At 37.9% G+C, this 17,391-nt stretch overlaps 1 protein-coding gene across 3 annotated transcripts in view; it reads left to right on the top strand.

Annotated features, from left to right (window-relative positions):
• The window catches only part of LOC121424689 (TWiK family of potassium channels protein 7-like), a 50,220-nt gene that overhangs the window by 6,405 nt on the left and 26,424 nt on the right, over positions 1 to 17,391 (top strand). For 2 of the 3 annotated variants that reach the window (XM_041620433.1, XM_041620434.1), the window contains one exon: positions 12,383 to 13,083. In XM_041620433.1, coding sequence (XP_041476367.1) covers positions 12,383 to 13,083 — 701 coding nt within the window. Of the gene's footprint in view, positions 1 to 11,032; positions 11,109 to 12,382; positions 13,084 to 17,391 lie in introns of all 3 variants that reach the window. The other variant, XM_041620435.1, reaches the window with a different exon arrangement.

Here is a 17,391-nt window from a genome sequence, read left to right as displayed (position 1 = left end):
GGTATTTTGTGTATATACGTATACACTCTGTCATAGAGAGGCAAAATGAACGTGAAGGTGATGAGACTTAGGCATCGTTCACTGTTTCAAAAACTGACAAGAGATCAAAGCGAGTTGCCCCCCCCCCAAAAAAAAAAAATCGATATTTCTCAGACCCATAACGAAATAACATAGATTTGGCATTTGAGAAACTGAAATCGACCGAACGATTTAAGACAATTTGATAAGAAATTATTATGATTTTGGAAAAATGTAAATGATTAAAGAAGAATCAACAGCACTTGAAAGGTTTAATAAAAAAAATCAGCGCAAGAGAATCCTATATCATCCATGTTGAATGTAGATCTCATAAACGGTCAAGGAAATTATACCATTTTGAATAAATAAAGCACTCATGTACCTACTTAAAATGTGGTCTCAATGGGAATTTCAAAAGTAATTAATTTACTTATGACGTACTTAACATCTCTCGCTTTCGATTTGCTTTGTTTGCTCATGTAAGAAATACACATCATGCAAGTATATTACAAATGTCAGAATAGGCCTAGCGTGTAGCTCTTTTTGTATAAAATCATGTATCATGCTTAAAATTAAACCATGAAAAAAATGGCATAAAGGTTCTATTTTTCAACTTAAATGAAAGTTTAAGTTTCGTTATTTTCATTTATTACTTTACGTATATTTCAATATTTTTTCCATCCTAACTTTTTGAGGAGTCCACATTTTACAAGCTTTGCTTGTCAGTGGACCCCTCCATTCTTCTCATGACATATAATTATATTGATTTAATTATATTGACGTAAATTTAACATGCATGTTAATTTGTATTTGAATCACTTATTGAATATGTATATCATTTACTCAATGTTGAATTATGTTCATGCTTTTATTCAAATTGAATTTATTAATCTTGTAATTATTTGTATTATGTTGAAGAATGAAAAATAAATTGAATTGAATTGAAAAGTCTGACAGCACCGTTGGGTGTATAGTCTTGCACCTTGAGTGCAAAAAGGTGCAAAGATACCCGTGTTTGCAGTGGCGTACCTAGGATTTTCCACAGGGGGGGGGGCAAAACCGTCCGCCAAAAAATTTGACAAGCAAAAAAAGAAAAAAAAAGGTCTTCAATCACAAATAAGGTTTCTCGTACCAGAAAAAAATTGACAAGCAAAAAAAAAAAAAAATGGTCTTCAAGCTCGTCAGGGGGACAGGGATATGTCTTTTGTATGGGTTGTGGCTCGTAAGGGGGGACAAAGCCCCCTGCCCCCCCCGTAGGTACGCTAGTGCGTGTTTGGTAATGCTTACTTACGGAAATGTTTGTTTGCTCCCTTTATATAGGTGCAAAGTTATATCTTTTATGAAGTTCATGATGGATGATATTATTTACGAAAATTTTCAAATTTGCACCTCCCTTATTAAAAAGGGTCCATCTCTGCACCCTTTACGCTGCATAATGTAAAATAAAAGGTGCTTAATAGAGTATTGCATTAGCACCCTTGGGTTCAAATTTAAACCTCTATGTTTCTTATAGTGTGTAGATGTAGAATAAACCCTCATACAAAACCAGGCGCGGATCCAGGATTTCGTAGGGAGGGGGGCCCAAATTCGACCTGATTTTGGCGCCCCTGTGTACTTCTCGGAAAAATGGCAGCCCCTCCCTCCCCAGGCAATCATAAGTGCCTTAAATGCATGTTAAATTATCTTATTTCATAGGCACATGAATCAGGGGCGGATCCAGCTTTCACCAATAAAGGGGCCCAAATTTTTTTTTCAGCCATATTTTCCCCGATCGGCCGCTCGAAGATTTTTTTTGGGTTTGTTTCTTTGAAGGGGGTAGTCTTACAAGTCACATCTTAGCTTTATTCTTTAAATCAACATAAATGTATAATATCATAATCCTTATTTTATAATGCCTGTGCGAAGCGCGAGCAATTTTTTTTTTAAATTGCATGAATTTTTTCCTAAAATTTGAACTTTTTGAAAAAAAGATGTGCCTGCAATAATTACTGCGAACGCGAAGCGCGAGTAGAAATTTGTGATAAACGTTTTGAACTGATCGGAAAGGTAGGCCTACCAGTCCTGTTAAAGACTGCATACAGTTAGCCACGAAAACGTGATATATTTCAACAATCAAATAATGCGAGCGCGAAACGCGAGCTGAAAATTTTTGACATTTCTACATAAAAAATTTTAATTATTTTTTTTGTAATCATGAACAGGATAGCTATACAGTATTACTTAACAATTGATGCGAGAGCGAAGTCCGGGCGGAAAAATTCTAGATTTGCGATCTCGAATTCTAGAATGCGAGCGCAAAGCGCGAGCAGAAAATGTTTGTATACGTTTTGAACTGATCGAAAGGTGCCTTTTAAGGACTGCTTGCATTTAGCCCTGAAGACATTACATATTTCAACAATCAAATAATGCGAGCGCGAAGCGCGAGCTGAAAATTTTTGACATTTCTACATAAAGAATGGAAAACTTTAATACTTATTACAGAAAAAAGCAATTCGAATCTGTACTGATTCCCAATATTTATCACACACAAATCCATTATCCCATAAACTAAAGACTCTAACAGTATTTGACATAATACACTTCAAAGTTTACTACTTATGTTTAAGTACGTAAATAACATGCTCCCACCTTCATTTCACAATTTTTATACTCTTAATACATCTTTTCATTCATACCCTACCCGTTACACTTCAAATTTCCATTTAATCAACCCCAAACTGCTTATTGCGCAGAGATCCAGACACCATGGTCCAGATATGTGGAACTCTCTACCAGCAGAGTCTGTAAAACAATCTTCGTCTCTTCACTCATTTAAGGCTAACGTTAAATCTATGTTATTATCAGAATATTTGAAGTAAAATTTCTGTGTCGTATCCTTTTTATCGTGAATTTATTCCTCCTTCGATTTAGTCATCACCAATATCTTCATCATGACCACCATCATCTCCATGGCCTTCATTATCATCATCATCATCATCATAATCATCATCATCATCAACAACAACAACATCATCATATCACCGTCACCCTCAGCTTTATCATCTTCATCTTCACACTATGATATTGCATGAATTCATGTTTCGTATTTGAAAATATATGCCCATTCTGCTTTATAAATGTATTAATTCAATTAGTATAAGTTTGGGATTGTCATTTTTTCAAGCAATCTGCTTATGATGACAATCCTCCTGCAAATTGTGAATATCATATAGTTAATAATTTTGTCTGGAATTATTTTTTAGTACTCTTTATTTATGATTCATGCCAAAAATGCTAATATTATGTTTATTATGTTATGAAAAATGTATTATACGAATGTTATGGATGCAGAAGAAAACAATAAATCAAATCAAATCAATTGATGCGAGCGCGAAGTGCGAGCGGAAAAATTCTAGATTTGTTTCCTAAATCATGAAAAAGATGAATAAAATGGAATCTTCCTATATTAATAATGCGAGCGCAAAGTGCGAGCGTAAAAAAAAAATCGTGATTTCGACCTTGAACGGGATACTCTATTCATGTTTAAATCATGAAAGGGATGAGAAAGGGGATCTTCCTACATTAATAATTCGAGCACAAAGGGCGAGCGGAATTTTTTTATATTGTGATCTAAAACTGGATAAGTGAATGAAAATGCGCGCGCGTGTTTCAGATTTAGACCTATAATCTAGGCATTCTACATAATCTTTTATCATGAAAATAAAAGCGAGCGCGAAGCGAGCTTAAAATATTTGATATTCTGATCTGATATTTCAAACACTTTATAGGAAACTTGTAAGGTAGATATAAATCGCACTTGATAAAGAGCGGATATGTTTCATTATTACTTTAATTTTGAGACATAGGACCTTGCCATCCTTAGGACATGTTATCATATGAATATGATGACTATATATCTTCCTATTCATCTTGCTAAGCGCGAGATTAAAAAAAGGGACAATTTAATTATTAAATTGATATCTTAGTATACATGCATAATGAGGGCGCGGAATCTGATGATATTATGGCCTGAACACTGTACATTCAAGCACCTTTTTATTATGAATAGGATGAATCATTAATTAGTTGATATATTTTTAACCATAAATGCGAGCGCAAATCGCGAGCCGAAATTTTTGATAAACTGTCATGAAAAGGGGATTTTAGGTAGTTTGTTATACAATCAATATTGAGACATACATAACCCGCCAATCAAAAATGCAAGCATAGCGGCGCTAGCTGATGCGTTTTGATAATCAGACCTGAAAAGGGATATTTTGAAAACTTTATGGAATACATGAAAATAATAGGTACCTGATAAATCAAATTCGCGAACGCACAGCGCAATTGGAAAATGTTAATGGATCCGCCTATGCATGAAGAAGAGGCAAATGAATAATGGATTTATAATGTGTTCATGAATAAATGTAATATCACTTATAAAAATAATCAATGCGAGCGGGAAACTCGAGCGATTTGCATTTTAATCATTTGATGCTTTCAATTTCGTTTAATTTCTCATCAGAGTAGGCCCTGCTAGAATTATGTGAGCGGGAGCCAGGCGCGGATCCAGGATTTCTTAGGGGGCCCTAATTTCAAGTCAAGTAATAATCGTGCCGAAATATTGACTCCCATTGCCGAATGGGTAATGTCTAGTTCAGTTAATTCTAACAGAAACCTCTCTTGCATTGTAGGCATTCTTCGTTCCTGTGGGTACTCCCATTTGTTTTCTACTTTTTGTTTCAGGGTTGAAAAATCTTAGGGGGATGACACCCCTGTATCGCCACGTATGAAAACTGGTTGTGCAATAACTAAATTGCATATTCTGCATGAAAGAAAATTAATATTTTATTTTGGGTAAGATATTCTTCAAAAGATATAAATTAACATGCTTTTTATTATATAGTTGAGGTAGACTCCGTAGTCAGCACTCAGCATTTACTAATTGGGAGTGCACTGCCTACTTAGATCTGTGTTTGGATTTATTATATAATCGTTTGTTATTCGCTTAAAATCCATTCAAAACAGTGAGTTGTCTTGTCAATCCTAATCAACAAACATTGGCTCTTCCGCTCTTGCAAAAATCATATAAAGTATCAAAAGGTTATGTATCTTATAATCTTGCTCAAATTTTATATACTCCAAATAGATTTTCAAAAGAAACAGAATGCGTGTAAACGGTGTATATAAATAGAAAATAAGATACTAAAGATAAATATACTGTAAAAATATTCTTTATTATCAGTGTCTTTATAAATATGAAAACAATGCTCTTAAGTTCGCATCATTTTGGACGATAAGTTCTAATCTCTCTCTTTCATACGATACTAGCGAAACATGAATTCCAAGGTCCCATGTATCTTGTATACATCAACTAGTTCAAGATGTAACAATAAATGTAAATGATAGCAATGCAGTTTAGGCCTGAGTAAATACACAACAAAAAAAGTAAGTCCCCCCTAAATCAAATTGCTGTAACTTTTGAACAGAATTATTTTGAGATATGATATTTCGTAGGTGGTTTTCTACACTCATTAAGCAACTCCTGGTGAAAAATGAGATTGATCGGTTGTGTCATGCATGAGTGATTAAAGATTGAATTGAAAATGACTATTTTTGAAAGTCACAAGAATCGATTTTCAGATTGTGCATATGCAAAGTTGGGCAAAAATTGTTTTTAGGTGAATTTCATGGTGTTATGCTGTTTTACTATCCATTTAGCCACTCCACACACAATTTTGATATTGTATGTTCATGGTTGAGTGAGCACAGTGTATTGCAGGGGCCGCGGGGTGGGGGGGGGGGGGGTTGCTGGGGGCTTCAGCCCCTCACTTTTTTCCAAAAGCATGTACACAAATGTAAAAATGATCATACGATTGTGATTTTCTGGATGGTCAGCCCCCTTCCCACTTTCAAAACCGTTCCGCGGCCCCTGTATTGTGACGTATCATCATAGGGGTTTATGGTAGTATCTTCTAAAACTTGTTAGATCATGTTAAAATTTGGAAATGTTGATGTCTTCCCCGATTATAGGCCCCTCCCCCATTTCGAAATTCTGGATCCACCACTGACAGACTGATTTGTCCATAAATTAAACTGATCATGAGAAATTGTTAGGGAAGTATGCATTTATGCAGTATAAAGAGTATTCATACCTAAGTTTTCGAATGTGCTCGCTCAACCATGAAAATATTTAAAGTTCGGAACGTGTGTAGTGATAGAAATGATGGATGATAAGACAACAGCAATTAAAGTCACATTTGAAACAGAATTTGCCCCCTAATATTCACTTTATTACCCTTTAAAATGAGTCTTTGACATTGAAAATACAAATTTTCCCACTTTGATGCGTGCTCGCTCATCCATGAATATACAAATCGATTTCATTTTTGCACAGAAAGACTGCCCATAGGTTGATAAACATTACTGCCAAGTGACATTGCTAAAGACAGCCGTGAAAAAAGTTCCACCATATTGAATAAGGGCTTACTTATTCTTAAATATATGCACCTTTAATGTACACAAGTCTATGAGAGAGGAAGTCAAAATTTTAACAAATATGAAATGAGGGTTTGTGTCATGGACGGTTTTTGTTACTTCTGCCAACAAATATTTCATGAAACTTCGCACATGGCTTCAAGGTAACACTATCTAAAAGCCGCGCACACCAAAAGAATCATTCGATACGGCACAGAGTGGGGCTAAGGCCTAGAACTTTCTTCTCACTTGCATAATTTTCGAATATTGTGTGCTCACTGATGCATTAAACATCGGGATTTTCATAAGAATCAAATCAAATGAACTATGCAAGGAGGTTTGTGAAAGATATACAGAGTTACAAATTGCATTTTTCTAATAACGTAAAAACGAGCTGATCACATTCCACATGTTCATTCAAGCGTGAATGTGTAATTAAACGCCTTTGAATCATTGAAGCATGTTAATTGGTCATGAACATAACGAAAATGTTGAGAAAAGATAATTTTCAGTTACCAAAATGAAACAATACATGCCTATGATATTTATAAAATCGTATTTTTGTTTTCAATAAATATTCATTGAACCGTGAAACGATGGTTATTGTTGAAGATGCTCTCCCCCAAAATAACTGTCATCATATTCTATCATTTTTATTGATAGGAATGTGTACAAAATTCAATTATAGTAATTTTGGACTTGTGTTTATTCAACCGTAAAATTTAGTCAGAAAAGTTGTATCATCTTTTAGAAAGTACCTTTTACAAGCCTTCTGACCATTTTTCATGATGAGAATGTGGAATTAGCTCCAATAAAATGGAATCAAAGTAATGATATTTGGCTTGTGACTTTTGAAAAGTGACATTTTTGCCTTCTGACGGTGCTCACTAAAGCATGACGTAAAATACGTCCATAACATTTACTCAGAGGAAAGCTTATAAAATTACTTACACGCTCATGTAAAAATATATTAAAAACTCGCATTGGTTCGGAAATTATTGATGTTTGTTTAAGGGGGGACTTACTTTTTTGTTGTGTATAGTTTCAGTGGAATTCGTTAAAAAATAATAAAACGTGATTTCCCACTGTAGGTTGGAAACGAAAAGGTGTCGTATCATGAACTGTATATAGCTGTCTTTTACGCATTACTACATGAAACAACAATATAGGAACAATAAAAACCATACAGTTATTTCAGTTATTTGAGTATTTGACGATTCGTCAAAAAATAAAACACGCATCCGAAACTTTCACCTTTACAATGAATGTTTCATTTATTCTTTTACATATTGCACACCAAGAAATAAAGGTTCAAAATTGAACCCCGAAAGGTTGATGCAAAATCAGCACCCTATGGGTTAAAAATTTGAACCCCTGATTTGGGGTTCAAAAATTGAACCCTGCGGTTGGGGTTCATTTTTGCACCCTGCGGGTTCAAAACTGCACCCCTAGGGTTTCAATTTGAAATTTAGGGGTGCAGTTTTGAACCCGCAGGGTGCAAAAATGAACCCCAACCGCAGGGTTCAATTTTTGAACCCCAAATCAGGGGTTCAATTTTTGAACCCATAGGGTGCTGATTTTGCATCAGCCTTTTGGGGTTCAATTCTAAACCTTTATTTCTTAGTGTGTGCAAGTAAACTTCAAAATTTCTGTAAATAATATCTATCAATATATCCATCAGTGTTGTAGACAAGGCTCAAACCTCCAAGGCCAAGGCTTCAATACCCAAGACCAAGGCTTCAATCCCCAAGGCCAAGGCATGGAACCCCAAGGCCTAAAAACCTCAAGGCCAAGGCATTTAAAAACTTTCAATATATGGAACAATGAGCCAACCACAAGGCGGCAGTTCAAATATCAGTACGGCGCGGCGCCCCTACATGTAAGTCGATCATCAATTTGCCCCCCCCCGTTCGAACATCAATTCGGCCCCCAGTTCGAACATCATTTTGGCATCCCTTCGAACTCAATTTACCTTCCCTATTTCGAATATCATTTCGCCCCCCCCCCCCTAGCTCGAGTATCAATTTTGCGCCCCCCCTAGTTTGAACATCGATTCGGCGCCCCCTAGTTTGAGTATCAATTTGGCGCCCCCACTTCGAACATCATTTCGGCGCCCTCCTAGTTCGAATATCAGTTCGGCGCCCCTACATGTAGGTCGATCATCAATGTGCCCCCCCCCCCGTTCGAACATTAATTCGGCGCCCAGTTCGAACATCATTTTGACATCCCTTCGAACTCAATTTACCTTCCCTAGTTTGAATATCATTTCGCCCCCCTAGCTCGAGTATCAATTTTGCGCCCCCCCTAGTTTGAACATCAATTCGGCGTCCCCTAGTTTGAGTATCAATTTGGCGCCCCCACTTCGAACATCATTTCGGCGTCCCCCTAGTTCGAACATCAATTCGGTGCCCCCCTAGTTTGAGTATCAATTGGCGCCCCCCTAGCTCGAACATCGATTCGGCCCCCCTCCCCAGTTCGAGTATTATTTTTGCGCCCCCAGTTCGAACATTATTTTAACATCCCTTCGAACTTTATTTCGGCGCCCTCGTTCGAATATCAATTCGGCGCCCCTACATGTAGGTCGATCATCACTTCGCCCCCCCCCCCGTTCGAACATCAATTTGGCCCCCAGTTCGAACATCATTTTGGCCGCATCCCTTCGAACATCATTTCGGCGCCCTCCTAGTTCGAATATCGATTCGGCGCCCCTACATGTAGGTCCAACATCAATTTGGCGCCCTTAGTTCGAATACCATTTCGCCACCCCCCCCCCCCTAGCTCGAGTATCAATTTGGCGCCCCCTACATCAACTTGGCGCCCCTACGTCGAACATCAATTCGGCCCCCTCCCTAGTTCGAGTATCAATTTGGCGTCCCCACTTCGAACATCATTTCGGCGCCCTCCTAGTTCGAATATCAATTCGGCGCCCCTAAATATAGGTCGATCATCACTTCGGCCCCCCCCCCCGTTCGAACATCAATTTGGCCCCCAGTTCGAACATCATTTTGGCATCCATTCGAACATCATTTTGACGCCCTTCTAGTTCGAATATCGATTCGGCGCCCCTACATGTAGGTCCAACATCAATTTGGCGCCCCTACGTCGAACATCAATTCGCCCCCCCGTTCAAACATCAGTTCTGCCCCCAGTTCGAACAGCATTTTGACATTTCTTCGAACATTATTTCTCTTTCTTTTTTCCTCTTTTTTCTTCCCTCTTCCTCTCTTTCCTTTTTTCTCCTTTTCCTTTTCCCCTCTTCCTCTCTCTTTCCCCCTCTTCCTCTTTTTTCTTCTCCCTCCCCTCCCTTTTTCTTCTCTTCCTTCCCCCTCTTCCTCTTTCTTTCCCCTCTTCTTCTCCTTTTTTCTTTCCCTTCTTCTTTTCCCTCTCTTTTTTCTTCTCTTCTTTCCTCCCTCTCCCTTTCTTTTCTTCTCTTCCTCCTTTTCTTTCCTCTTTTTCCTCTCTCTTTTTTTTCTCCTTTTCCTTTCCCTCTCTTTTTCCTTCTCTTTCTTTCCCCTTTTTCTCTCCTTCCCTTCCTTCCCCCTCTTTCCTTTTTCTTCCCCCTTTCCTCTCTCTTTTTTTCCCTCTTCCTCCTTCCCCTCTTCATCTCTCTTTTCCCCTCTCCTCTCTCTCCTTTCATCTTTTCTTTCCCCCCTTTTCCTCTCTTTTTTTCTTCCCTTCTTCCTTTCTTCTTTTTCTTCTTTTCTTTCCCCTCTTCCCCTCTTTTTCTCTTTCTTTCCTTCTCTCTTTTTTTTTAGCCGAAGGGGGGGGGGGGGGCCGAGGCCCCCTCGGCCCCCCCATGGATCCGCGCCTGTACAAAACAACACGTCAGCATCGTAATGATTCCATGAACATGGTGAATAATGATCTGGATGCAATTGGTATTCCAGTCGTTTATCTTACTTGTTAAAGTCAGAAATGAGTACGAAGATGGGACAAGGAAAAAGTAATATGAGTTCTAAGTTTTAAGCAGAAGACCTTAATGTTTCGTCATTTATCATCTTTATGATAAGTCTTAGAGTGCATGTATTTTGTGTTGACTTTACAACAAATAACTGATGTATTAATCGTATAAATGAATAAATTAACGCACTGTGTCAAAGTGTCAATATACAGGAAATGAAAGTTAGAATTGTTAATATAGAAAAATGGGTTTTCAGTGATTTGATGGCGTAACCTTAGACTAGTTCACATTAATCTCTCTCTCTCTCTCTCTCTCGGTTATCCAAGAAAGGGTCATGGATAGTTGGAGATTTTTTGCGAAATACAAAACAGTAACAGTAGTGATTCACTCCAGTCATTTAATTTTAAAGGCGGGTGGGGGGGGGGGCGGACATCAGCTTTTGCCACACTTTTGTCTTGTACCATATGAGCACAATTCATTTCTAAATATTGAGTCTGGACCATGTGTCAGTCTGGAGTCGGCTGTAACCTTTAATGTAAAATCGATATATAAATAACTCTGTTATCATCGTGACGAAAAAAATCCTGATTAATAATATTTTAGGTGTTACCATTTCAATTGCTTATTGATTGTTTCTTTCTATCTTTGTTTATGCAGGCCTTGACCTCATTCTGATGTGACGTCTGTGTTTTGTCGTGATCACATAATATCCAGCCTATACCATTGCCTGTGTGTGAGTGATATTAATGGTTTTAACAATAATACTGCATGATTAGTTTGTCGTGAACATAATAATTTTCAAATAACTTTGAACTAATAACTGTGTTTTCATTATCATAATCTTCTATCGTAAGTGTTACCAGCTGATATACCTATGCTGCATGAAGCAGAAATGTATTCTTAATTTCAAGATTGAAAGACCAAAATTTAGTAAAACTGCATCAAATAATTATTTTGTGATTTGCCCTTCTGCCATCTTCCGACTTCCAGGAGTCAGTTTCAAGAAACAGTCGCACATTGTTGTTTACAAATCAAGGATACCCTTTGGGTCATAGGCGGCGGAAGCGGGGGGGGGGGGGGACGGGGGGGGGACGAGTCCCCCCTAAATTTGAGGAGGGGGACGGACCCCCCCCCTAAATTTGTAGTAGATGACCTTTTTTTTTTTTTTTTTTTTTTTTTGCTTGTCAAATTTTTTTGTGGGTTGTCCCCTCCTAAAATTTTTGGCTTCCGCCGCCAATGCCTTGGGTACGAGTGTTGATATTATGCTTTAAACATGACCACACATTATTCCCCATGGAAGATGATTTTGAGAATCTGACAACGGTTTCCCATCAAGTGCTAGTTATATCATGATATATTTGATATAAAAGGCGCCACCTCAATTTGAATTCGATTGCTCAAGGCACATTATGCGAGCAAACGGAACAACGAGAAATCCTTATGCTACATAATTCAACCGCTTTTCACAAAGAAATGTCATGTCCATGCAACCGACTGCAGTAGCCTATTCTCTTTGGGTTGCAAAAGCAAAGACAGATGACATGACATCACATGTACCTTGCTCATTTTGATCAGATCCTTTAATTGAATTCAGTACTAGATTGTGTCTTAAAAGAGCCACATTCCATACGACTTTTCACAAGCCCTTTCCTGAGGAGTCCCACGTTTCTGAACAAATTATCAGATCATGAAATAAATCATCATCACTGTCATTAAGTGAATATGTTTGTGATTATTGACGTAAGTATGAAAATCTACGTTACCTCTGGTATGAGCTCTGGCTATTCAGTCAAGTCCAACTTTGTTTTAGCAATATTAAGATTTGACAAAAATCTAAATATGTGAAGGGTCGGTTTCTTCTAATGATCCATAAACCTGCAAATTTCGAAAACTCCAAACTAGATATTATTTTACTTGATATATACAGTTTTATGAAGATCCCTTTCATCTGTCATTTTATTGGTTGTCATAACTTTTAATATCGTCTGTCATTATTACCACATACAGAGATAACAAGTGTGCTGCCTGTACTGTCAGAGCTGACGTTGCTTCTGGATATACCAAAGACCTATCAACCTTTGGAAGATCACCCACCGCCAAAATGTTGCAGCCAGAGATGTCGAATATGCCGATGAGCGCTATGAGTCGGGAGATGACCACGAGAGGGTCGGGGCGACTGCAGAGGGTCAGGGAGAATGAGAATGAAGACATAGCCGAAATCAAGAAGGGTCACTCGGTCCCAGAGATTGTGCCAAGAGTTGTCCGAGCCGTTGTTCCGCACCTGGCCCTCATGGCCGTCTTCTTCCTCTACCTTGCTTTCGGGGCATGGGTTTTCTTCATGCTGGAGAACGACTGTTCTATGAAATGCCAGATGGAGCTACAGGAGGCCAAGATGAAGATGATGGACATCGCGGCAAATAGAACACTCTGCAACCCGTCGGGGTCCACGGCGCTTCCTCCGCAAGACGCAAGGGGCCGGATGACATCACCGAGCGGAGGGGATGGCAATGACAGTGTGGCGCCCTCTGAAAGCAGCGAAGTTTGTGATGATATTATCATGGAAGAGATGGATGAACATTTTGACGTTGTGATGAAGAAGATGGTACGTTCTGGTATGACCGTTGGAAAGATGGATTCCATACTTGTTGGTCGGACGTGGAATCTTACCAGCGCCATGCTCTTCAGTATGACCACCATTACCACTATTGGTAAGTTTTGCTCATGCTCAATTCATCAACCTTATCTTAAATTACAGACCATGCGTTCTTGCAGATTTTTACCAATCAGATATGCTTATTAACGTCTTATTCAGTTTTAGCGTCATCACATGAATCACATCAACCAGGATGTAGGTGGTAGGATTGAATCAGGGATCAGTTTGCAACTTCCGCATGCCACAAAGCCCAGATACCATTTTTCTTCTTCTCCCCGTCTCTATCCCCTGGCTCTTCCCTCAGTCTTCCTACCTTCTCCTCTTTACCACTTTCTCCGTTCCCTTTTACCCTTCTTGACTCTCCCTTCTCGCCTGTCTCGTACATGCATTGTGAAAGCATCATACCATGGAGATCATATACATAATGATCAGTTTGAGATGGGTACACTGCATGCCCATTAAACCTTCAAATACCATTGTTATGACGTAAATGGTAAATGGTGGTGATTTAAAAAAAAAACCCTGATTGCTAAGAAAGCATTCAACCAGAGGGTCTATTAATACTTTACCAAAGGGCACCAGCGCACCAAGTGGGAATCGATCCCGGGTCACCGGAATCTGAGACCTCCGCTCTACTGACCGAACTATCGCGCCTATACGGCAAATGTATCATAAGAGACTTGGGTGTGATTGCTTTATCATAATAATTCCATAATGTAGGAAAGTGTATAACGTGAAAATTTACAGATTTGCTCGTCAAACACAAAATGATGACTTGTATTTTGCTAATCTCTCAAGTTCAATTGAAGCTTTGAAGCAAGCGCACATAATCCAAGCGTGTGATTTGAAGCAAACGACTGAGGTGTGAGATTTTAGATTCCAGAAGTGTGTATCTTTGGGGCTCGGGTAGGTGATGGGAGCAATGAACATTATTCAATGAACATTATTCCTTTTTCGGCTTGCTAGAATATTTTTTTTGGAAAAAAAATGTGTCTCTTTTGGGGGCCTTTTTTTAGCCCCCTCCCCTACGAAAACATGGATCCGACTAAAGATGGAATTATAACGTGTCGTTTGTATAGTTCAACAAACTTAATTGCCAATCTCTATTGAAATAAGGAACGCCTATTGAAAATAATAACAACTTCAAATCACTTCCTTCCAGAAAGCAATGTTTGGAAAACTATAGAGAATCATAATAAGGGTTATATCCGTGATATGTTGATGGTAGGATTCACTGCTCCCTTTCCCATGATATTATAACTTCTTTCGATTTGTTCACGCTTTCACATCATGAACTTCTTATTGCATCATTTTTATGGTTTCATGACTTATGTCGTACAATCTCTGAATTTTCATTTCAGCCTGGTTAGACTAGTAAAAATATCGTGGATTCTAACAATCATCCCTTCATTCACATTGTATTTTTGCATTGATTAACCAGTTTAAAAATATATTTTAATTTTTTTTTCTTTCTTTAGATAAATTTTATATTTTGCCATTGTCACCACAATAAATACCATCATCAATTGTTTCAATATGACAATCAGTCATTAATCAGTTAAGTGGACACAGATAAATTTCCGCAAACCTTCCAAAAATGATAATGTACTCCTTCATTTTTAATTCTTTTTGAGAGGCATTCATATACATATACTCTTACTACGATATCATTGATTTGATGCAACCTATCTTTGTGATAAAACTCGTGAATTTATAACAGAAACGTAAATAAGTTCAGTCTGCTATGCACAAGACAAAAATACTGATTTTGGCTGGATGGCAAAAACACGATACATTCTAAATTAAAATGTAGATATTGGCCCTTGGCGCTCGCCCGAATTGGAACTTTGATACAAATGCTCTTCTCTCTAAATGAATCCAGCGCTTATGCAGGAATGTTGTCCGTTCGATTTTCAGAGGGCAGTAATGGATACACGATACTTTCTAAATTAAAATGTAGATATTGGCCCTTGGCGCTCGCCCGAATTGGAACTTTGATACAAATGCTCTTCTCTCTAAATGAATCCAGCGCTTATGCAGGAATGTTGTCCGTTCGATTTTCAGAGGGCATGATTACCTTCAGCTCCTTTTGACGAATTCATTTTCACTGTTACGTTGATATTGTGTTGGTGATGGTGATAGTGAGGAGGGGGGGGGGGGGGGAGAAGGGGTTGGGGGGGAGGAGGAGGATAATGATGGCGACATGTAATAATTGTGATAATGATAATAGTGACACTTCTCGGCCTAATGATAGCAATAATACTTATGTTGATGAGAAGCAGATAACTTGTTTTAAAGCCCTTAAGAGTCACCATCTCGTTAAATGATTTAATTTGACATTACAGCGCAACAATGCACAATATTTCTCATCTACGAGTAAACAATGGTATGAAACGTCAAATCATCGTTTTATCGTAGAAAATAATGAGTCCCACGGTGTTATAAACGCTGACAAAAGGAAATAATGAACAGATCTCTGTGATCAATGAGTAGGCATTTCCATGGATACTGGCCTCAGTAGACATAATTGCTCATTAGATCAGCAGGTGACATATGTGATATTCCCTATTATGTGTGCGTTTTCACTCTTATATAGTTTGAAGTGTGTTTGACTGTGACAGAAACCTAATATACAGTAGAAGCTATAATGACATACAGCAAGGGCATACACGTAACCATTAGGACACATTGCACGGAACTGTATTTCAATCCTCTTTATTTCATCATTTTCGGTAATTCTGATTATGTACTCAACATTAATCAACATACCTGAGGGACAGACATCAACCAACAGAATTTCGGTGACCCATTAAAAAATATTGGTATATTTTGCCCGTCATATTTTTGACGGGAAAGTACGTCCGAAAATGGTGGTGATTTTTTTTTTTTTTTTGGGGGGGGGCTTATCAGTTTTTGCGCCCCTTCTAGGTTTGCTAGGTACGCCACTGCAATCTAAAAAATATTGGGTAAAAATGCTCCATGAGAATTATGTGTCTAACCAACACTGGGCATTTCTTTTGGGCATTTTTATTTATCCAGTGTGATGACAATTTTTCCCATTCTAGAGTAAGCGCTGCGCATTTTTAAAACCTTACTGGACAGCATGCTTTCCGCATCGGGTAAAATACTGCCCCAAATTGGTTGGACACATGATTACCATCGAGGTGGTAAAATTTTTACCCAATATTTTTTACAGTGTGGACTAGCGTAGTAGATATAGGCGAGCGGCGAGAGGCCAAAATTTGGGACTTTAATCCCCCCGACTGGATCAAAGCAAAAACATGCATCATTTTGAAGGAAATTTTCTGAATTTTTCAGAACTGAGAGTTAAAAGTGTCGCAGAGTGTAGCTTCACCATGGAAACCAGCCTTGAATAGGCCACGCCCATTTTTGCGATAAATGCAAAGCAGCAACTTATTATTTAGATTTGTTAATTAATTATACTAATTTATATATAAGTATAGAATTTTCAAGGATAAAATCACTACAGATTGAATAATATGATAATGCCTAGCAACCAAATATATATTTCATACATATTTGATTTCAAAATCGTTGCCTAGCAACATTATTTTCCCTAGCAACCATATTCACTTTTCAATATTCTTTATTTTTTTTACCAGATTAATTCATTTTATAATTTTTTAAAGTTTTTAATTTGTAAAAACTAATGAAAAAGGTAAATTTTGATGAAAAAGTGATAAAAGAGGAAGACTAGGATGTATAATGCATATATGATCATGAAAAGTTACCTTATTGCCGTGTTTGATTAACCCCTGCATGTGACGGATATCATTAAATATATATGTTTGTGTGTATTTACGACTATATGAATGATTTAATGGATATTGTAATATTGTTATAAATCAAATAGATACCCTAGTGTGTCATGTTATCTGTTCTAATCTAAATATTTGAGTATTCACAGATTTTTCTGTTACCTATGGAAACCATTTTATGTTGCCTAGCAACAGTATTTTCCCTAGCAACCATCACTTTTCGGCGATATTTCAAGCCTGTAACCCCCACAAAATTCCTGTTTTGGGGCCTCAAAATGCATCTTATACTATTCTAAGCATTTATTGTGGTGATGACAATTAATTTCAGCCATCTGGCCAGGAAGTCAGCATATTGAGAGAGGGCATGGCTGTATACAGAAAAATTTTCCTTGGGGGTGGCAAGAAAGTCTCCAAGAAACAAAGCGAGGAAGCAAATCGCCTGAGTTTGGCAAGGGATGCTTTTTCATAGTAAATGGAAGGATATCATGCACACTTAGTGAAAATTGTGAAAATTTTCAGTTAGATACCCTGTGTCAAGTTATTTGTACAATCTGAATAATTCAGTATTCATAGAATTTTCTGTT

This window comes from Lytechinus variegatus, chromosome 12, assembly GCF_018143015.1.
Source record: "Lytechinus variegatus isolate NC3 chromosome 12, Lvar_3.0, whole genome shotgun sequence".
NCBI classification, from domain to species: Eukaryota; Metazoa; Echinodermata; class Echinoidea; order Temnopleuroida; family Toxopneustidae; genus Lytechinus; species Lytechinus variegatus.
Note: the sequence above shows the minus strand (reverse complement) of the source record. Positions and strands in the feature narration are given on the sequence as shown.